General features: G+C 42.8%; 1 protein-coding gene across 9 annotated transcripts in view; it reads right to left on the reverse strand.

The window, feature by feature from the left end:
- Window positions 1–12068: 12068 nt before the first annotated feature.
- ABCC9 (ATP binding cassette subfamily C member 9) overlaps window positions 12069–23144 on the reverse strand; it is a 77085-nt gene continuing 66009 nt past the window's right edge. For 6 of the 9 annotated variants that reach the window (XM_052788776.1, XM_052788782.1, XM_052788781.1 and 3 more), the window contains 8 exons: window positions 22520–22640; window positions 21405–21535; window positions 20733–20811; window positions 17623–17731; window positions 17284–17387; window positions 16439–16572; window positions 16011–16073; window positions 12069–13828 (listed from right to left, as the gene is read on the reverse strand). In XM_052788776.1, coding sequence (XP_052644736.1) covers window positions 13691–13828; window positions 16011–16073; window positions 16439–16572; window positions 17284–17387; window positions 17623–17731; window positions 20733–20811; window positions 21405–21535; window positions 22520–22640 — 879 coding nt within the window. In that variant the 3' untranslated portion in view covers window positions 12069–13690. Of the gene's footprint in view, window positions 13829–14658; window positions 14839–16010; window positions 16074–16438; window positions 16573–17283; window positions 17388–17622; window positions 17732–20732; window positions 20812–21404; window positions 21536–22519; window positions 22641–23144 lie in introns of all 9 variants that reach the window. The other 3 variants (XM_052788784.1, XM_052788775.1, XM_052788780.1) reach the window with 1 other exon arrangement.

A 23144-nucleotide genomic window follows, 5' to 3' on the forward strand; every position in this document is an offset into this window, starting at 1 on the left:
GGGGAGGGCAGGTGCTGCCTGACCCCCCGCCGCTTCGCAGGGACCCCCCCCCCCGCCCCGCCCGGCACGGGGCTCAACCGGCCCCCGCCCCGCCGCCACTTACCGCAGCGCGGCCGGGCGGAGCGGGGCGGAGCGGAGCGGGGCGGCGGGGCGAGGGGGCGGGCGGCCGGTTGGGCTCCGCAGCGGCGGGCCGGGGCGGGTCGGGGCCGCGGGGAGCGGCGGGCAGGGCAGGCCGGCGTGGCCGGGGCGGTGCGGGGCAGAGAGACGCACGCAGGCGCTGCCGTGGGCGGAGCGGTACCCGCGGCCGGTCGGGCGGTGGGGCACCGTGGGCCGGGTCCGGCGAATTGGGGAGAGGAGCGCGGTGCTCACGCCGTTCGCTCGTGCCTTTTCCCTCGGGAGCTGGCTCTGGCTGGGTACGCAAAGCCCAGCCCCGGCTGCGGGGGGGCAGCGGCAGGCTGGCTTGCTTCCTCCGGTAAGCCGGGAGTTGTGCCGCCTTAACTTTATTTTACCTCGAATCTCGCCGAGGCGGCTTGCAGGCAGAAAGCGACGCGCGTGCGTAAGTGTTCGGAGGACCCAAGCCGGAATCTCGTGGCCTTTGGTGCTTTTGACAAACTTAATTACCTGGTTCTGCAGGAAAAGAAAAAAGACGGGCCTTTTTATGGTTCACAGCTCTTGTTGGGCACAGGGTCGGGCCCGTTACAATGCTCGGCTGGTGTAACGGGCGTTGGCAGACGGGTATTCGTGTACGGGATGGGTATAGGAGAAATTACGCACAATGGCAAAAAACAAACAGTGAAATCGCGGAAGTTCATTCTTTTTCCCACAGGTTGAGGTTTACAGTTTTGGATCTTGTGCTTAATGGAAACTTGCATTCTTGGAAATTGCAGCTTTTTTTCCAAAGTCTCAGGGCTTGTAGTAGGAAGAATAAACAGTACATCAATGTTATGAAAGATCTAAATTTAGATTTTAATGAAGCAAAGTGCAGAGATTTCATTGTGTCACATTAACTCCCCCATGTCCAAGGAATGCATGCGTGTACAGAAGGGAGGTTTCTAAACTTTCCTGCGTATCACTCAAGCGAATGACCTATACGGTACAAAATTTATACAGAACAAAATACCTTCCTTCTTTCTGTAAACTAGAGAAAGAAAGAAAGAAATGCTTGACAGGCCTGCTGTGATCAGGAAGGTTTTAACTGTATTCAGGCTTGGAAAAATTGAGAAGGTGCATTTGACAGGCAGTATAATCCTCAGCTTGAAGATATCCACCCTGTTGAACACATGCACGTGCTCAACTTTAAATAGATGAGTGATTCCTGGAAACTTTTCTAGCACTATCCTTTTCTAATACCAGATATCCAGTAGTCAGAAAAGAGCCAGACTCAAAGCCCCAGTCGTATTAGGCAATTAGCTAAACACTTGTGTATGAAATTAACTTTAGGCAGATGACCAGCTCCAGTCTGAAAAATCAGGATCTAAACCAATTGCCTTTAGATTCTAACCAGACTCTGAGTAAACATACATTATAAAGTCACTTGGGTGGGTACCTGCAGGATCAGTGTTGTTGGTGCTAGCTATTGCACTTCATGGGCTGGGCTTGGAGAACTCAGAACGTTACCCTGCTACAAATGGGGTGGCAGAGAGTGGTCTTGAGGGGCTGACTCATTTGTTTGATGCAGCCTCCAAAAGTGCATCTCACTTGGGTGTAACTACTGGAAATAACTGATTTAATACACGTGAAAAAAATTCCATTCCCTTGTCCTTTTTTCCTTTTCCTTATCATTTTCCTTATCCTTTTCCTTGTCCTTTTTCCCTTTTAGCTCCTATGAAGTATTTGTTCCATGCTAGGGCTAGAAACAACACTGATGTTCCCCAGTATGGCTGCTAGCTGCATCTCAAAAAATAAAGAACTGCCTGGGAACTGCATGGAACCCCCCTCCCCCCTTTTTCATAAGATCATTGAATTGTATTATTTTGCTTCTGGCACAAATTTACTCATGTCAGATGCCCAATTGCACAAGTTTCCTCTGAAGTTATTGAAATCCACAGCTTTATAAACAGGGACACAGAAACACCAAGAAATGTCACTTTTATTTCCTTGCCACCTTAGTGCATAACCCAGCACTGCGGCTGTATTGAGTGTCAGCCCCTTCTCACCCTGCCAAGGCCCCTCAGCTGCCCGTGTGCTCCTCACCCCATCTCTGCTGGCAGTGACTGGGACTGTGCGACACAAAGTTAGCGTGTGGATTAGCAGCTAGTCTGGCAAAATGCATCAAAATCATCTTTGAGGGCAGGTGGGAGTAAGGAGGGACATTCCTCAAGCTGGTCAGGTGGAACAGAAACCGCTGCCAGCGCTGGTCCTGTCAGAGACCCCGACAACCTCTCAGCCCCGCTTGTTGCCCACTGACCTGCTGGAGGTTTCCTCCTCCTTCATTGGGCACCATGCAGAGCCCGGATTTTTTGCAGCTGAGATAGGAAGGGGTCCCACCAAGCACACACAAATAGTCTTGGCACAACCCCAGTGTGACTGAACAAAAGTTATTGATCATTCTACCCGTCATCATACATTGGAAGAAAAGTGCTCATCAAATCCCGTCTTTCCATCTCCACCTGTTCAATACTGAAAGAACTTACCCCTCACAGCAGGGGAGGCCTTCCTCCTCTCTTATGCTTGACATTTGCTTTGAGGAAGCCTGCTGGGCCATGACCACTGGGATATGAAAATTAGGAGCACCAGAACTATTCCCTTGTCCTGGTTAAACATTATGAGACATGATTTTGAGCACAGCATCCACTTCCACAAGTTACAGTGTATGAATATGCTCTGGAAAGTGACAGCTACTAAAAATGTTCCCCTTTGCCCTTTTAAATACTTGCTTGGTTGCCACATGCACATTTAAGCCTGAGATTTAAGTAATAGCTGGGAAAATCTCCCAAAATGTCTCCTAACCCATTTTGTAAGGAACATAGTGTCTGAGTGCTGTGAACACAGCCTTTTTGGGCAAAAAATGATCAGAATTGATGGCAGGTTTGAGTCCAGTTTTGTTACGGCCCATCATGCATCTCCCTTCTTGCTGTTTCATTTCCCCTCCACCCACAAGAGTTACTGATATTATGGTAAATATCACTTTACAATTATGCCTATCTAAAAAAGGATTAAGTAATGTGCTTAGACATGAATCTGAAATTTCCACATTATAGCTGTGTCCAGCCCCTTTTAGAAAATCCTGCTTCGTAACAAGTTTTGTTTGAAATTCTAATCTTAGCTTAGAGATAGGATGACTTTGCAGGCGTCCAGAGATGTCATGCACTCAGCACGAGGCTTCCACAAAGACACAAAGCTGATAAGCCATATTCGGATAGCATGGATGAACTCTTCCCCAGCTGAACTGGCAGTAGATCCATCAAACATGAAAGAGCAGAAACTGCAAACTAAGGGCATCTGTTACCCTGAACCAGCTTTTTTTTTCTGTTTCATGCAAGAGCAGCAGAACAAAAATAGCCTTCATCATCAAAATACAAGTAACTAGTGCCCCTCATCCAATATTACTAAGTTACATACTGAAGTTTGTAAATGTTCTGTGGGTTTGCTGGCAGAGAGGCTGTTTCCCATTAAAACTATCTGGTTTGGAAATGATGTATCAGCCTTGTTTGATGAAATCTGGCACTCTGACTTCTCTGTGTGTGTCAGGCTATGGGGTGCAGGCTATCGACCGCCTGCAAAGCTAGCAATATGTTGGTAGTTCTGTAAATCTCTGTTATGGTACTTCCAGTGCTGACAAATGGGGTCTGGTGCATTTGTCACCAGGAGTTTAGTATTTTCTATCCCCCTGCACGTAGTCAGCAGGTAACAGATGGGGTGATATGTTGCGGTTTAGCTTCTGCAGTTCAGTGACCTGATGGGCTCTGCTGGCCACATCAAAGGTATCCCTTACCTTTGTATCTGCTCCCTGCGTAGCACAGGGAAGAAGGACACCCACATCATCTTGGGTGAACTGTCTTAACTGGCAGCAGCTGTATGCCCTAGAGCATGTCCTTAGCTCTCCAGGCAGGTCTGAGCTTGCTATAGTTTGAACAGCATTAGGCTGACTTCAGACTAGCTCTGCTCACAGCTGGCTCCGTGGACTTGGTGGGCAGTGATACTCCAGCCAAACCCGTCCAGAGCTGGGCCCCCGCTGCTGCTTGCGATGCAACACCTGCTCCTTGGCTGGCTCCTGTGGGCAATCCTAGGAAGCGCTGCTGTCCTTTGTGGGCTCCCCTGGTAGTGCAGAGGGTCAGCACATGGGCCACCAGCATGCATCTGTGAGAGAGGGCACGGTGCTAGAGAAATGCATGCAGCCCTGTAGCATGAGAGAGCAGGCAGGGAACCATTCTGGGCTGGGGCTGCAGCCCCTGGCCTCCTGCACGGTCAGCAGTGTGGGGGGAGGAGGGGGGAGAAGAAAGGACAGATTATCACACCCAAATTACATGGTTCCTACAGTCATCTGATTTATGAAATCCAACGTCTTTTAGCCTCTGTTTCCCTAACTCCACCTCTGCTCCAGGGACATGTGTGAGCCAAGAAAGGGGTAGTTGAAAGAAATGCCTTGTGCTCCAGGGTATACCTTATATTCGCTCTCTGCCATAAGCCCTAGCCTCATTTCCCTCTAGAGATGACCACATCATATTAAATCCTTGCGCAAAACCCAGCAAGATTTCTTGCAGCCCCACACTACTTCTCGATCTCCCTACCTTTGTCTTTAATTTTAGCTGTGTGTTTGTTTCTTCCCAGATGTCTCGCTTATAGTGCAGGCTGAAAACCAAAGGCTGCACTTTGCTGAGCCTCAGTGCTACAGACACTCAGCCTGTCATGATGCCTCTGTATCAGGAACACTGGCACCGCTTTTACCCAGTCCGCCTTCTAGGTCATGGTATCCCTGGCCAGCAAAGCTAGGTAATCCTCTCGTTTTTCAGTTCACGGCAGATATTAGCTCCCACATACTTCAGTTTAAGCCTTAGTTCAAAGTACAGAAATACTGTACTGTCACATCTGGGACTTACCCAAGTCAGTCGCTGCTACAATGTGAGATGGCAATAGTCAAAGCGGTACAGCCTTTTTCTGATACCTGATGCTCTGAAGTACGTCTGTCATGTTACCTGCCCCTTCCTGGAGCAGGAGTTTCTTCTAAGGCTCTGAGAAGAGACAGGTTTGGGATTGTTTCTTTGCCTCCCCATGCCATAATTTATGGCAAGGCTGTAAATCAGTTTCTAGGTAGGTTGAACATGGTTATAATAAGCCTCTAGCTGTGTTGCTAATTCACTGGAGTGTTCTTTCCCTTAGGTGCTTCTCCCCTCTGGCTTGCTGGCTTTTTCCCTGATGACTTTTTTTCCTGTGGAAGAACTGGCTGCTGATTCATCTCTCTATGATGATTCTCGTTTCTGAGTTTGTGGGCCAGACCAACCTCAGAATAGGCTGAGTAGCAATGTGAACTCTTTGCCTCCTGTAACTGGTGGTGATGTGGGTAGTCCTCTTCCCACTCTTTGCCAAACTCTTATGATCAGTCATCCGATGGAGGCATCAAGTGGTTTAAGTTCGCTGACGGGTAAAACCACAGTGTAGGAGGACTTCCTACAAGCTCCTAACTTGCAGCACAGTGCCAAGGTGGCTTCCTGCAGCTAGCGTGAAATTGCTGGTGGGAAGCTTTAGTGCTGTACTTCGTATCACCAGGGCATTGGGGAAAAGGTAAATGAGGGTTTGGACTCCTTAGCACCTTTCTCTTGCATTCCTCCATTTTTTCCCCATAGGTCTACCCATAGCAGACTACACTTAGAACAGCAGAGCTCTCTGAACATCTGAGCTGTTCCCAAACTCAAGAGAGTCTCAAAGCAAGGTCTACTAACCTACTCCTCAGCAACCAGGCATGGCTCTGAACTTTCCTTGGTATCATTGCCCTCTTCCCTCTGCTCAGTCTCATCCCGGATTTCCACACAATGTTTGGATTTTAAGTCTTGTTGGGCAGGGATTTCCTCACTAAGTGATATCTCAAAGTGTCTAATACCTGAATGTTTTAAAACATCTTCCACTGCAATGTTGTTTCTCCAATTCTTCTATGGCAGGGTTTTGGCTTGTGTCGGGTGGCACCCTCCCACCCAGTAACCAGGCACAGCTTGGATGTGGGATGCCCCAAACATGGTCCAGAGACTGGTCTAAATGCACAGGATGGACAAGGCAACCTTATTTTGGGACAGCTGTGGTTTTAGACACATGGATGCTCTCACAAGTTGGCTGTGCCACTTTTCCCATTTTATTTAGCAGTGTAGGTAGAGCCTAAGAGTTGGCTCTAGGAACAGGTAAAGCTGCCTCTGGTGGCAAAGTGCCGGAGGAGCAAAACCCCAGAAACTAAGAGAGGGTATGTACTCCTACTGCTGGGACAAACGATAGCTGCCATTTCTCTCCTCCTTTTCTTCTGGTGTTATCTGGAGCAACAAAGCCAGGTATTGAGGGTATCAAGGGCCTTTCATTCCATCCTTGTCCAAACTGCTTATTCCTCTTGTGTAGCAGGAGCCAGAAAGCTTCTGGCTGGCTTCAGCCTCAGAGTAGTGTAACAGAATTTTGTCTCCTCTTCTGAGAAGCCTGGAGCTGGCTTGGAGGGCTGTACCACCAGCTGAAGGAGATTTGTCTTCTGATTTGTGAATGGAATTTTTTTCTATCTCCATCTTTGTGCTTCCAGGTCCCCTTGTCTACCAGTGATTGATATCTCTGCTGCAGGTGGCCCCAAACCCAAATGTTTCAGCCACGAATATCTGCAGTACTCAGAGCCTCTTAGAACCTCACATTCCTGCCTCTGATGGAGAGGACTAATGGTCATGGCTAGTATTGCTGAAAAAGTGAGGGCTTAATCTAGCTAGTATGATAAAAACACATATAACCATTAAATATGAATCTCTAACTTTCTGCTTTTGAAAGAATATGCTGCTTTGGGGCATCTGTAACTGTGATACTGAAGGGTGGTGGTTCTGGACGATGTCATTTACACTAAGCTGCATTAGTTCCTTAGTTACATGGTTAAATATTTTACTGGACATTTAAGTGATATTTATGGATGTAAGCTGGTACAGCCAGAAAACCCTGAAGTAAATTAAAGGGAGAGTTAAGAAATGTCATGGGAATAGCTATGAGACACTCTTATGGGCAGTGCTAGCTGGCACTGTTCAGTACTTATTTATACCTTTTATCCAAGGGATGTGTAACCATGTAATATACATACATGGGAATGAATGCACTGGGCAGTGAAATGTGCAACGTGGTAACATGTGAGCTCAGTGCTGCATTATTATATAGTAGTTCATGGGATGAAAATCTCTGTGTTCAATGAAAATGAAAGAAGGCATCTTGTACATGATGAATGTCAATTACACCAAATAGAAACCAATTTTTTTTTAATATATATATATATATTTTTTTTTTTTTTAAATGACTGCTTGTCTATAGTCTCTTCAGAATGTGGCTTATTGTATTAGAGAAATAAACAGCTCCTGCCAGGAATGTCTGTTATGTTTGCATGGGTAGCATCTAGCAGCAGATGCTATCAATAGTGAATAATTAATAATAACTATGTAGTAAATAGATTAAGACTTTTCTAAAAATCTCTCTTCTCTTGAAGGATTACTTTTGGAAGCTTCTCTGAACTCCACAGCTTCGTACAAGCCAATACTTTAAACTGTCCTGCCAAAACAGCATCAGCACACTGCTGATTTGTAAGAGTCAGAGATCTTCTGCCTCACAACAATTTTTTGATAATTTGAAAACCTGATAATCTTTCCCCACAATTCCACACAGAGGTTAGTGCTGGTGGAGAAAAACCAGAGCAGTAAAAAACCAATGTGGAAATGATTGGGATGTTTGCAGGGCAATGAAGAATTTGTTTTACAGTTTTGTTTTCAGACTTTTTTTTAGTATTCTCTTACTTTTGCCTTTGAATGGATCTATTTCCAAAGAAACTAAAGAGCTCTTCACATGCCATCATTTAATTCCTATCAGAGAATTTACATAACATATTTTTAATTTTAAATTATTCTTTCAAAAAGATACTACGTGAGGATATAAAATAGTAAATGTGCTGAATTAATTTTTGCTTTTAAACACATTTTATGGGAGAATCATTGCACCAGAGAGATTTTAACAAGTAGCGCTGTGGTTTCACTAGATATTTTAGAACTGATTTTTATTGGCAGTGTCACACTGGGGACGCTGGGCCGTGGTGCTCGCAAGGGAAACATACTCCAACTTTTGCCACTAGATAATGGAAACGTGATAATGAAAACATGGCCCTTGTCCACAGCTTTTTTATAAAGGTAGCTGTTTGCCTCAAATACATTATATCTCCATTTGTGATAAATGCCTACATAGCTTGTGTAAAATGTATGTGTGATGTTTCCTTCAGCTTCTCATGACACGTTAGCAGAACAGTATGTGAATGTATTGGCACCTTTTCACAACAAAGCAATAGAGCCCATTGCTTTAAGAGCAAAAAGAACACAATTAATTAAATCAAACAGTTTATTGAATAAGAATTTTTAAGAGACCTACCTGACCACACTTAAAATTGATGTCATCTGTATTTTAAGAAAACAAAATTCAATACAATTACTTTTTGCTGCTAGAGGTTTTACATATAATGAGATGCCAAATCCTTTGGGCCATATTCATGTTGGTACTAACTGAATTCAGTAGAGGTGTATTAATTTATAGCAGAGATGTTCTGTTAGTTTACACTGACCTAAAAGGGGCTCCTCCAAGTGCTTGAGAAGCTTTTGATAATATATTCTTTCAGCTGAATGATACAGTTGGGAAAGGCAGGCATGCTCTTGCAAAGAAAGATATTTTTCAGGTCTGCAATGAAACTGGAGCTTACAAACACTTGAGATACCTCTTTTGCATATCAATTTGCCTCACAAAGCAATCATCTCTCCCTGCAGACTTTGCCTTGCCCCTGGCTTGTCAGAGCTATCCCAAACTTCTATAGGGAAGTTTCCTGCCTTGCAGGAAACGTCGGTGGATCAGTGCATCCTCTTCGGATTATACATGGCTAAAAATCCCACTGTTTGTCTTTCTCTACCTCTCAGAGGCTCCCTGAGGCTATAAATTTAGCGATCGAAAAGGCAGACATCTAGTTCAAGGTCATTGCCTGGACTCCTTCTGCAGACGTGGGTGAGAGACAGGCACCTCCAGCGGGCAAATCATCCCATTGACTGATGTGACGTGGACCTTTGCCTGGCATTGGAAAAAGCATACTTCTGTTCTTAGAAACCTTTCTTCTGAACAGAAAGGAAATGAACCTTGAGTTGCTTGTACCATATGCTTCTTTAGAATAAAAGGTAGCATGTGTGGTTTTGTTTGTAAGCACACACACACACAGACAACACACTGTCTACCAAATAGAAAACTTATCCAGGTGGTTTTAAGAGGTCGTCATAACAAAGCAAAAGGAATATGAACAGTTAGTTATACGGGACTCTTTGAAATAACATATAGTATTAATCTAAACCAAGTCTGAAGTTACAAAAAATCAGCAACAAACTCAGCTCAGAATTAGGAATCCTCACAGCCACTGACAATTTATTTCCTTAAAAAAAAAAAAAAAAAAAAGCAGCACAACTTTCCTATTTGGTAACTGTATTGTTTGAAATGTCAAGTCCAAATAATTGTCATGCTTCCAAAATCCCTGAAGCGTAAATAACAATTAGCAGAACAAAAGTGGTTCAGGCAAAGCTATTCTTAAGGAGATTCTCATCATCTTTCAAACTGTGATTGCCTGGAAAACGTCATCAAAATTATTCACCTTAGATGAATCTCAGCGTCCACTGTGCTGATGTAGATCCCTAGCACAGTGAATAGATGGAGAGATCTTTTTTAAGCACTGGATCTTGAGGAGGGAAAAGCTTCTCCTTGCTACCTGTCAACAGCGTTGCTTTATAGCAGAGGCTTGTGGACCTGCTTCAAGAACTGCTTAAAACCGCTACAGTGTGTTTCCCAGCACAATTAAGTTTTGGCTCAGTAATAAACACAAAGGTTGTATGGGATATTTCTAGTTTAGAAGAAGCAATAACGAGCAGCTAGCTGTTAGGAGGCTGATGAAGGGCAACACAGAGGAAGGGAGCAGTCTCATCTGTGCCAGCCATTAGACCCGGCTCAAGGAATGGGAAAGATAATCCACTGGTTGCAAGTCAAAGGTTAAGAAACACTGTTGTGGCTCCACAAGCAGTTGCACAAGCAGTTTCAGTACTTGATGGGGAGGGACTCTTTATCAGGGAGTGTAGTGACAGGGCGAGGGGTAATGGTTTTAAACTGAAAGAGGGTAGATATAGATTACATATTAGGAAGAAATTCTTTGCTGTGTACCGGAACAGGTTGCCCAGAGAAGTTGTGGATGGGGCATCCAACTCCCTGGAAATGTTCAAGGCCAGGTTGGCTTTGAGCAACCTGAGCTTGTGGAATGTGGCCCTGCCCATGGCAGGGGGGGTTGGAACTACATGATCCTTAAGGTCCCTTCCAACCCAAACCATTCTATGAGTCTATGATTCTGTGATTGGCAACAAGGGATCTTACTCCTTCTATTTTGCTTCTTCGGCCACAGAAACACTTAACAGAAAAAGAAATGATGAGAAACATAATTTAGGATCTCTCACAGAGATGATTTTCCGCTGTCAAAAGAAATGTACACATGGCTGGTGTTTGCATTCAAAGGTCCTTTGTAAAAGAACTTAATAGTTCTAGAGCATAATATCACAATAATGAAAGCTTGCTTAGTTTAATGCTTGGGGAAAAAAAAACCCCAACCAACCCCAAAACATGATGACACTAGAGCAAGTGTCCCCCCGAAGAGGAGGGGAGTTATGATAGAAAGCTAGAGAAAGCCAGGGGAAAGGAGAATGAGTGCAGAGCTGTGTCAGAGAAGAAATGGAGCAGAGGGTATGGAGCTAAATCAGGAAGGAGTGGGAGGCCACAGGCAGAATAAGGCGCATTCAGGGATACAAGCAGGAGCCTCAAAGAGGGTATGATATAAGGAGATAGTGGCAATAAAAAAGCAAGGAGGCTGGGGCAAGAGAATAAGGGCTGACCGGCAGAAGCAGCAGTGTGACAAGAGTCAAAGAAGCAAAATCTCCAGGCTGATGTTCCCTTTACCATGTATGTGCCACAGCCTAAGGAAACTGCTCCTAAAGGGGAGGCATTAAAAAACTTTACATGAAATTAAAAAAGAAATTTGTTTCAAAGACTTCATCCCTCCTGCACCCTTCTTAGTAAAAAAACAGCTGTGCGACTCTTGGGAACACTCTCCTCCATTACAGGAAAACACAAAAAAGCAAAGTTAAGCCTAAGGCCTTGGTGAATAAATAGCGTCATATGCACAGTGGCTATAACACGAGGAGATCTGGTATGTCTATAGCAGTTGGTTTATGTTTGCTATCTCTCTTGGGATTTGTGTATGTTGAATAGGATTAATTGCTTCAGGAAGCGAATTGTGCTTTTAAACTTCCTAGGCAGCTGTGGGATACGCTGCAATGATCATCAAATGCTTTGACCATGGTTAACGTAATACTAGGGCCAATATTCCTGCACACCTCCATCAAAATGAATGAAGCGTGCTGGTAGGTTTTTCTCATCCCATAATATATTTTCTTTTCTACATGTTTAAACAGCAGTGTTAAGTTCTATAGCTCTGGAAGGATGGATGAGCAAAGAAGGTGCTTCTTACACCTCTAATGGCTCTGGAACAAATGTCAGAGGAAAGAGGTACTAATTATTGGGCCCTCTTAAGTGCTACAAGATACCTGACACAATCCCAGGCCCACGGAGGCATTTAGTGTAGTGGGAACTTGGATGTCACTGAACTAGTTGGCACCACTTAAAATAAATCAGGATTGCATCGTCATCAAAGATACACAGATAAACAAAGTTATTTGTACTTCATCTTCATACTGACTGAGTCTGACAGCAATGAATCCAATTAGCTTTTCACAGAAGACAATGAAATTAAATCAAGAATGATTTTGGCCTTTTGGATCTGAAATCTGTGTAACAACATGCACTTCCGCTGTAAACATCTGCTTTATTTTTTTATTTTCTTTGTATGACAAAGGTCAACACAGGGAATTAATCCAGAAAAGAGCAAAAACTTTTCACAGCAGTAGGCAGGGAAATCAGAGAAGTACTTCCCCTCATAAAATGTTTAAGACTGAGTTTTTTTGTTTAGTTGTGTCACACAGCTTTTATTTCCAACAGTTAAGATGGACCCCCCCCCCCAAAAAAAAGATAAACCACTGTATCATTTTTATACTACCAGACTAAGTATAATCCCAATTTTAAGTCCTACAACTTCTTGAAAATTCATAGCATTTTTTTTACAAGTACTGTGCCTTATGTTCTTTTAATTACACTAGAAAGAGGCTTAAGTGCACCTAGTGTTCTTCCTAAATGTTATAACAATAGATGAATAAAAATCACATTGAATACTACTAGTGAAGCTGATGTCTCAAGCTGTGCCTTTGGAAGTATGTGAGTGAAACTCCTTCTGGAGGTTTACTGTCCAATGTGCAGTTGTCACGGTTCAGAATCTAGCCATATGCGTTAGTCAAGTGCAGGCAACCTTTTCAAAGCAGTGTGGTGTAAATATGTATCTAAATTCACCTAAATTCTTGAAGACATAGTATTAATTTGAAAATCATACCTTCTTGGACTAGATCCGATTTAGAGATATGCCAGAAATGTGTAAAAGAAAAGAAAGGTTGTCCCAGGATAAAAAATAATGTGAAGGACTAAAGACATACAAAACAATTACATGGCTAATTACGTGCCATTTTAAGTAGAATATTTTAGTGGGCATCTTTAAAAGGTTGGCTAATATCAAGTTTATAAATTCAGATGAATTTTAATGCAAAGTCTTAAGATACTGTACAAAATTCCTCTATAAGCCTATCAAAGCGTGCATAATTATAGGATGATTTGCATCTTTGATTGAAGAAAATCTGCAGAACAAATATGGATTTAGGAACTGACTGTAGGGATAAGCCACCATTGCACTGAAAAATAGTACTGTGACAACTATAGTGTGCTAACTAAAGTGAAGGACAGGAAGAATTTCCTTATTTCTGATGAAATTCCTTTCCCTCATTCACTGCTCCTCCACTACAACCTGAAGAGCAAAGTTTATGCCTTTGGAATGCAGCAGATTGCCCCAAGTGTTATGGGTTTAGATTTGTTTTTTTCTTTTTAATTTTTCCCCTCCAGGGACAGAATGCTTCTGGGGATCTCTCATTTCCTTGACAAACTGCACGATTTGATTGCCGGTTCCAGCATAACATATGCAGTTTATAAGAACAGTGCATTCTTTTGCTCCTATAAAAGAAAATAAAGTCACTAAAAAGTCTAGGGAAAATGCCAAATTCCCAGGAAATAAAAACTTCTGCCTCTGTGTGTGTGCGTGTGTGTGTGTGTGTGTGTGTGTGTGTGAAATTTAATAGCTTTTGAATGAAGTGACATTTTTATTGCTTTGAGGCATACGTGTATTGCAATAGGTTTTATTATTTTGGAAGACGGAAGTGTGAAGAAAGAAGCTCTAAAAAAAAAAGGTAAAAGTGATGTTACATTGAATAGAAAATATTTGCATTTCATTTGTTTAAAAATAAGCTATTGAAATGCATCATGTGATTCTTCACATGTCAGCCCGGACAAATGAAGCAAAGATGCCGTCTTCTTGAGAAAGTAGGTTCTCAGGCGTATCATATTCTAAAATGTTCCCTCGCTTCATGACGATGACCAGGTCTGCAGTTAGGATGGTGTGAACCCGATGCTGCCATAAAGAAAAGCATACAGACATTTTTGTTATGATAATTCTCACTGCAGTTCATTAATGGGCCTAATACAAGGCATACCAAGTCGGTGAAAGGCTATCCTTGTTTACAGTGGTATTTGGAGTAGGTCCTTGTACTATATCTTTAATCTGAGGAGATCTCCAATTACTTTACAGCCTCTGCCACAAAGCCTGAAAATACTTAAGCACGCACTTCACTTTCATTCCGCTAATTGCCATTATGGACAGCCCAGCTGTTGGAATAAATCCTACGGCGCCGCTGAAATACATCTTCCCCTTTAGGAAATATGGGCGAGAAACATCCTGGCTATGCCTGCACTGTCATGTGGCTTAGCATCCTGCTCCGCTCCTTGGTCTCTGTACCCCGACTGCCTACTCTGCGTCTGTCTTAGGGCATTCCTGGGCTGTCTCCTTCTGTAAATGAATCAGCTCCCTCTGAGATTAAATTTGAGTGTGCTACAGGCGATAGTTTAGCCCCACAGGGAACAGGAATGAAAGCAGGCTGAGTTTGGTTTCAATGCGTATGAATACAGCCAGTCAGGTGTAGACAGAATGAACTCTAAAAGTGTGGTATTTCACTATATAGGCTGAAGGTCAGGGATTACTTTATGGGGTAGATTTCTTTGACATGATAGATTCAATGTTAGCTGCGTGTCTAAGCTTCAGTTAGATATGATTAGCATAAATAGTCACGAAATTAAACAAACCTAGGAACAACACAATAAACACATTCTTGCACTGTCGTCTCAGAAGCTGTGCAGTAGAAAGGAAGCAGAGTGAAAGGGAACTAAAGAGGTAAAAATAACTACCAAAGAGCCAGAAGTCTCGTGAACAGTGTGGACTGAGAGAGTCTACTTGTGAGTCTTCACCAAAGTGGTGAACAGGCCGTCCTCTTTGAGGAGTAAGTTTGAGGCAGTGTCACATTCAACTAGAAAGCCCTCAGAAAGGACTAGGACAATATTGGCGTCCAAGATGTGAGATACGCGATGCTGGAAAAGAGAAGAGAAAAACAGGTGGGCGAAGGAAGGAACAGCCGTGAAGGAAGCGAGGAAGGAAATGAAGCCAACTCTGTGAAGAAAGCTAAATATTAACGTGTGCTATTTTGCTTGAGACACTGGCTTTGGAAAGGCAAAGCAAAAGAAAAGTGAGATTGTAGTCAGAAGGACAATACTGAAAATTTGAACAGCATGTAACTGAAGGAGAATATGCTTGCCACTAGCATCATCAGCATTTACACATCCAAGAACCTTAGAGCCTATTGTAAATGAACTAGGTTAAGTGGTTTGCCTGACACAAACTAGTCACTGACAGACTTGAAACCAGGGTCCAGGAGGCATAACTCTAATCTCTAACCACAGGACTAGATTCCAGGCAAAGCAAATGAAACAGCTGTTGAAATACGTATTTATCTCATGGATAAAACATCTGTTTGTCGAGCAAGCCTGCTGTCACAAGGTGGAACTATTCTTAACAGTATTTGCTGTATGTGTGTGCATGTGTGTGCATGTATATGTATGCATGTACGTCTGCACACTTGCACAGATATATGGAACTTTTGGGCACTAGAAATGGCAGAAAAACAGGAAAAAATATAAACCCTTATTTGAACAGATACTAATTTTTGAGCAATTCCCATTGATTCCAATTTTTAAAACCTTTATCATAAACACAACTTTTTATTCTGAAAGAGAGAAAAGATAACTTGAGAAACCACACCGAACAGATTTTGAAATCTCATCTCCTTTTATAAATTTGTGCCATGACTGTAGGCACTATAAATGCATAGACTTCAGAGGCAAACATCAAATCTAGATTTTGACACAACTTTCAATAATGTTTTAGCCTATGGGTTCGGTTTAAATTTTTTAGAGAGAATGACTTCAAGTTTTCTTGGAGACAGTGTAGATGCTGCTGTTCCCTGTAAAGTCCTTCTTCAGATCTAAGTGTTTTAGTTTGGCCCACTTGATAGCAAGATAGCATTTACTGCAAAATTTCAGGTTGATTGTATGTGTCTTGACTTGTTCTAGTATCTGGGAATATTCTTGTGTTCTAGTTTTATTTTGTGATGTTTTTAGTTTTATATAGTGATGTTTAACTGGTGAAAGGCAAGATTAACTGCCTGAGGAATGAGGAAAGAGCATTTGCTGGCATCAGTACTTACCGCTATTGTTACAACTGTGCGGTCTGCAAAGGCAGTCATCACAACCTTCTGCAAAATGTTTTCCTGTCAAAGGAAAAGGCTTACTTCAGTTACTTCATCCTTTTACATTTTAATTCATGTGTCTTCAAGCACATAAGAGAGAGGATCACTTTCCATACTACCTCTGATCTGCACACCAGATTCTCAGTAATGAAATGCCACACCTGTGAAAGCAGGGATTTTCTAAAACATTTCATTTTGTCTTTTTTCCCCTCACCATAAGCATCACTCCCCAAAACACATCAACAGCAATGGCTGAAACCAAACACAGGAGAAAAACAAAAAAGCTGTCAGTTTTTTCTGCTAAAGAGAACTCATGGCTGACATTGGGGAAGATGCCTCTTCTTCTAGTAGCTCCATGCATCGATGGTGCTAGTTGCTATACTTACTGTGGCCATGTCAATAGAAGCTGTGGCTTCATCCATGATGAGAATGCTACTTTTGCGGACAAAGGCTCGGGCCAGACAGAAGAGCTGCCTTTGCCCTACACTGAAGTTCTCTCCTCCTTCTGTGACCATTGCATCTGTAATAAAATCAGTTACTTTGAATGTTGCACCACTGAAATGCTGTACGTTCATACAATCAGGACCCAGTGATTTTGAGTGGCCATCATGAAAGCTCTGCTTGTGCACTGCTCCAAGGTCAAGAAAAATCCCTGTAAAAGCCAATAAGCATAATCTTGACTGAACACTGGAATGGAGTGATATCAAGAAAAGTGAGCACAGCTTTTTGGGAAAGGAGCAATGTATCATTAAGCAAAAAGTTGGCACAAATAGTTAGCAAATCTGGTAGCTGCAGGATATTATCTTAATAACATGAAATACACTTAATATGGAAGGAAATATGTGCGTTTCCTTCATGAACCAGATCTGAAATGGTAAGGAAAATGCTCTGTCGGTGTTCTAGACAAGAGCTACAGCTCTGCTGGCAGAGCCAGATTCTGCTGAAGGAGTGGAGGTAAACCTGCTCTTTTTTAAGTCTTTGCTAGTCACCCCACTGTGATGTTGAGGTGCTGCAGGATTTTTCTGCAATGAGTGGAAAACCAGACTACTCTTCAGCTTTTTAGTAAGAATATTCTCTCTAGTATAGAGACAGAATATTCATTAGATGCCTGTCAACTCCTACATGATGGTTCAGAGTGTAAGATCCCATGTATCTGTTTATATGTGTGCATGCTCATGCACGCACAGTTTCATTATTGGCCTATGTTCCCAGAGACTTGGTTCAGACATACCAAGGCCTCCTGGCAATGACTTGACCATGTTCTTCAACTGAGCAATCTCCAAAGCTTCCCAGAGTCTATCATCGGTGCATTTGCATTCTGGATCCAAATTAAAGCTGCAAAGAAAACCATAACAGGGGTCTTGTTACTGCAATTACAGTTCATTCAGTCTTCTGCTAAGGAACATTTTGGCATTGTGTATGTCACTTGACTTCCCTTGGACAGGCTGTGTAGATAGATTGGACTGAGCTAGGAAGGGTCCTTCCCTTTTCCATCCGTTCCTGTTCCACAGCGCCCATCACAAACACGCCATGCAATGCTGCTTGTCACCCCCTGATGGCATACACCTACCGGATGGAGCCACTGAACAATATTGGATCCTGGAGAATAATGGACAGTCGGGAGCGGAGAGTATGAAGAGGCAATTTGCTGATGTCTATTCCGTCAATCACTATCCTCCCTGTTTAAAACAACATGCAGAAGGTATGTGAGGGAATTGCACAAAGCATGTGATCTGCAGGTAGCGGACAGAAAGATAAAACAGCTAGTTTAGGCTGGACTGCAGATGATGAGGCAGCGTGCCTCTCTGATCTCTCAGCACTGTCATGTAAACATGGGGAAAGTGAATATACGCAGTAACACAAGCCAGAGGGAACCCAGCTTATTAGTGACACTGTTGCCTTGCTCTCTTTCTCTGTTTTCCTCCCCCCCACCCTCAAAGGAAACACGTGGCTTCCACGCTATGTGATTAATGATAACACCAGAAGGATAATTTATTTGGGGGCAACCTGAGCTTTACAGCTGAACAGAGTGAGAACAAGAGCAACTTATGTAATTAGCCACGTCCTGTGCCTTTCTCTGTTCCCCTTGACTTTAACAGTTGCAGGAGATATTTAACTTGATATTGTGCACAATTTCTTTTGCATAATATATGTATGTATCTGCAATCAATACACCAGGAGTCAAAACTATCCTTCAGACTCTAGAAGGAATGGGGTAGCATTAACTTTTTAACAAGATCAGAAAAACAAAAAGGATGTCCTACTCCAAGGCATTTTAATACCATTCATGCTGGTTCCTACAGCTCAGTTTCATTTGAGTATTTGGTTGTGAATTAGCCACATACTGTTCTGCTAGCATAAGATTACTGGAAGCAGTCTCATTAATTGCTCAACCCAGTAGTTCATTCCTAATAAGAAGCTGTTGCAACAGCTGGGATACTTGGTAAAGTTAGAGGATTTTTCCTTCTAGTTACTTCCTTTTCTAGTCACTACTTCAGCTCAGTGAGCATATGGATCTCATCTGAAAATCTGATTTATGATGTGCTGAGTGTGGCAACTGCTGATATTCAAGCGAGGGAGATGGGGGAAAAGTCCAAGAGAAACTGGTTGGCTGCTCTGTAAGTAGAAGAGAGTGACAAGGGCAGAATGAATTTCTTCCCTTGAATCCTCAAACAAAAGCGAGGAACTACTGACCCCACTGACTTTCCCTGGACACAGGAACATCCTCTGGGTTATGGGGAAGGGATGGGCCAGGGCAAACTGAATGAGGGTATGGTAAGGGGTATTTTCATCAGGCTCACTTCTGCAGTTTCCCTGTGGATTACTTCACTGGGCAGCTGCACTCCTCCCTGGGAAGTACCCAACATTAAGTTCATCAGTTCTCTCTCCCAACAGCGAGAACCTAACTGTGAACTGGCAAATACATGGATATTCAAAGCTGTGCTCGTATGCCTCTTCTGTCATTCCCGATTGTCATGACACTGCATTTTGTAGGTTACTCTGTGTGGCCCTATTCCAATGAAAGACTTAATCCCCACTTAGCTGGACTACCAATAGTCTTATGCTTTTGTTAGATGGTCAGAGGAACTAAGATTTCATCTGTAGGGTGCAAAGTCCAATTGTTTTCAGACTTTCAGAAAGTCTGAATCAGGTCATAAGACTTCAGCATGAGACATAGGTGGTTGCATAAACTTAAGCAATTCCTTTTCTTCACAAATGAAGACACGAGAGAGTGTTAGGAGAAGATGAGGTGGACTAATGAGAGAAAAACTAATATGGCATGCCTTGGGAATAGGAGAATGCATTTTTGATGGAAGCCGGGGTGCTCAAGGAAAAGAAAAGAGCAGATGAAGGGACCTATGGGAAAAAGTAAATTAAAGAGGAGTTGGGAAAACGGGAAAGTAATGAGAGGCGGCCAAGCAAGACAGAAGAGAAATGAGAGGTAGTTTGAACAGAGGGCAAGAAAAGGGAGACACTAAAGAACAAAGAAAGAAGTGAGAGTACGGGAATAAAATGGACACATACAAATTTAAAGAAATAACAGAGACGTAAGGAACCAAGATGGACAACATGAATGAAATTTTGGCTCCAGTAAAGTTACTCGAAATCTGGTTATGTAACTTTTATTAGAGCCAGGACTCCACCCAGAATGGGACCAGCATAGAGGCCAAATATGGGTCTAGCTGAGAGAGAGAGGGATGTGCACAAAGGATAAAGAGAGCTTGATTAGAAAAGACTTAGGCATTCTCATTGAGAAAAATCAGGGATACAGAAGGAACAAACAAAGAAAAGATACAGAAAGAAGATTAAAGTAGAAGGAAACTTAAAGTTGGCCATAAACATAATTATTATTTGTTTGCACTATTTATATATCCAGGAACCCCGGTCATGAATCATAAACCTATTACCATAGATACATATAGGCACAGAACCACAACAAAAGCAAGTTTTGCTTTTGCTGCATCAGATTTACTTACCCTCCTAGAGCCTACTGGGTTTTCCCTGGCAAATGTTCCATGCATAATGGCTAAATTAGAAACATGGAAATCTTTGGAACAAAAGGATGACTTTCCAGTAGGTTTCCATATTCCCCGCAACAGCACACATATATATGTATTATAAATGCCAGGGTGCATATTGCTGCATACCAGTTCATGCCAATTAGCTGGGAGAGTGAAATGCTGCAGGAGTGAAAACATAGCAAAATGTTTCCAAAACCTTCAGTCAGTTTCTGCAATAGTTGTGGGAAATCACAATAAAATAAAAAATAAATATCAAGGGAATGGACTTGTTGAGTTGTAGTTTCTGTTCTGCTAATATTTTGACAGCTATCACAAGTTAATGCAGTTATTCTTTAGGGAGAAATTTAGAGGTCCCAGAGAGTTGCATATTTTTTCCTCCTATCTCAAAAATGGCATATTGTTTTGTCAGAGCATACGCAAAAAAAATTTAAAAAAATTAGAAGTATAATCTGTGCGTAACATTTCCTGGAAGAACCAAGCGCTACTCACAATGGGACACTTTGTACTTTGAAGGATCAGGCATGACAAGCCCCATTCTAATCAAGTATCTTCTGAGCCAGAGAGCCAGGATATAAACTATCAAAAAGTCTCCTCGCTTCTCCTGAAGAAATAGGGGGGAGCAGGTCAGGAGTGACAACACACTCCAGTGAAAACTAACCATCGAATATGTCCACCATTCTGAAAAAAGCCAAAGAGAGGGATGACTTGCCGCTGCCAGTACGACCACAGATCCCAACCTGCAAAAGAAAGCAAGATGTTACTTACTTATAGAGCGAAGCTGTAAATCAGAGTTGCAGTCCTTTTGGGAAAGCTGGACTGGATTGCCCTACTGGTGGGTAGAAAGGTCCTTCCCCATGGCCAGTGGCAGACACCAGGGAAAAAAACAAAACAGCACAGCAAGCACACTCCTCTTTTTTGCCTCTCAGCATCGTGAGGACTTGACCCAGGACCATTTTTGAAACTTCAGCATTTTGACCTGGAGTCCAATGATGCTATATGCTGAAATGTGAGATATTCTTGCATTTTTACTCAGTTCCAGTCTGGTGTTCATCTAATCTCGTCTGGCCACCTAGGCTCACTCTATGCAAGGGAGATGGACTTGGAAAGAAGGGGGACTCTCAGAAAGAAAACTGATCCCAGCCAAGAATAAGATGTCATCAGTGTAAGTTTCTTGACCCATGCCCAGGGACCTCAGAGAGGACCATCAATGCATATAGCTGTCACTGCAAGTTGCTGTTATTCTTGCTCTTCTGCCACCTTAGAAAAGAAAACAGAATAAGGAAGGATCTGCTCCAGAATGAGGATGATAGGGAATTGCTTGACACGGTACCTTTTGTCCTGGTTTGATATACGCCTTAACGTGCTTAAGAACAGGCTTCAGGTTGTTTTCATATCGAACGCACAAATTTTCAATCTTGATTTCCCCCTCCTGGGGCCAGTCTTTGGGGACTTGAGAGGGATCTGAAATAGTTACAGAAAACCAAACCAAAATGAATGTTATTGAGGGTCACCCTTTATGACATTCCCCTTCCCCCCCTCTCTCCCTTCCTGAAGTCGCTGGAGAAATGGAGTCCCAGTTCCCTGCCAAGGGGGAGCTGGGAACTGCCTGCTGGGCATGTTAGCGCTTAGCTTCCAGATCTTGACACATAAGAAGAGAGGGCAGATGCTAAAGTGGTTCTTGGCAATGAAACAGGGAGAAGCCAAATGAGCAGAGAAGAATGTAGTGTCAGCACAGTGTTAACATGTTCTTCGGTCAGTAACCGGCACAGGAAGGGCAGTGCAAGGAAGGATGTTGTTGCTGCCCTACAACATGAGCTGTTGACATTATCACAGCTCATATTTCTTCCTGATTTGCAAATACGCAGGCAGGTTTTGTCTCCAGACTGAGGGGCTTGGCTTTCCAGGGAAGCTTGCTGACCTGCGAGCCTTTTTGGTCTTGCGCTTCAAGCACTTCTAAAATACCAATCAAAGCCAATTTGAAGTATGTGGAGTATGAACACCAATGTGCAGTTCAGGGAGAAGTTGCTGGGGTCTGATTGCCAACATGACCCTGTCCTGTAGTCCCCATTTGCTGCAAAGATCAGAGATTTTGAAGCATGTGACTGATGGTGCATTTCTAATTTTTATCCGTATTTTTGTTTTCTAAATATCTACATGGATGTTTTGTTCATCCCATTTATAACTGTGCCCTGGTACTTTCTGATTGTACTCCAGAGCCATGTTCTGTCTCCCTGGCACTTGGTAGGTTTTTTTTTTTTATGTTGACTATCATGAGCTACCTATCTCATAGCTGCTTTTGGCTATCCTTGTCACTCAGATGAGTGGGAGTTCCGACATGTCAATGAGAACAGGTTTTGGCCCAAGAGTCGTATACATTTTACATGACCAAGTCTACTGTGCTTTCACATTACCACATTAAAAACCAAAAAGATTAGCGTGCAATACCCAAGTAGCCATCATAGTTCTCCGACTCCATGTTCAGGAAGCTGTGTACTTTTTTTACTGCACCCATCTGCACCTCCAGATCAGCCAGATTCCTCACCACCCAGTTCAAATAGTTGGTTATCTGCATCACAAAATGAAAGCAAAGACAGGGATCAGCCTTGTGTCTGTTCATCTACCTGTTTGAGAATAAACGTTGGATAAATTTGTAAAAGTCTTTGGCCTGACTCAGCACAGTGGGTCTCTTACTGATGTCATAACAGTTCAAGACAGTGCAACAGCATCAGATATGTAATAAGCCAGTTGTACTCCATCACGAACAACCCTGACATAGTAATTCAGTGCTTGGTATTCTCATCCTTGTTTTTTGAAGGAGAACTATGGAAAGGTTGTACCTACAGTCTGAAGATGTGACTTATTAAGGCAGTCTCTTGTTCTCAGCATCTAGTAATCAGTACTGAAAGGCATCTTCTTTAAGCACACAAACACAGGAAAAAATCAAAATTGGAAGCGCTGTTTGGAAATATTACATTTTCTAATCTTTCAAAGACTGCAACTAAGGATTAAGAAAGCTCACTATTTACAAATATATTGAAAAGATCTGATGGGCATTTCATTTCTGTTTCTG

The sequence above is a fragment of the Harpia harpyja genome, chromosome 6, assembly GCF_026419915.1.
Source record: "Harpia harpyja isolate bHarHar1 chromosome 6, bHarHar1 primary haplotype, whole genome shotgun sequence".
NCBI lineage: Eukaryota > Metazoa > Chordata > Aves > Accipitriformes > Accipitridae > Harpia > Harpia harpyja.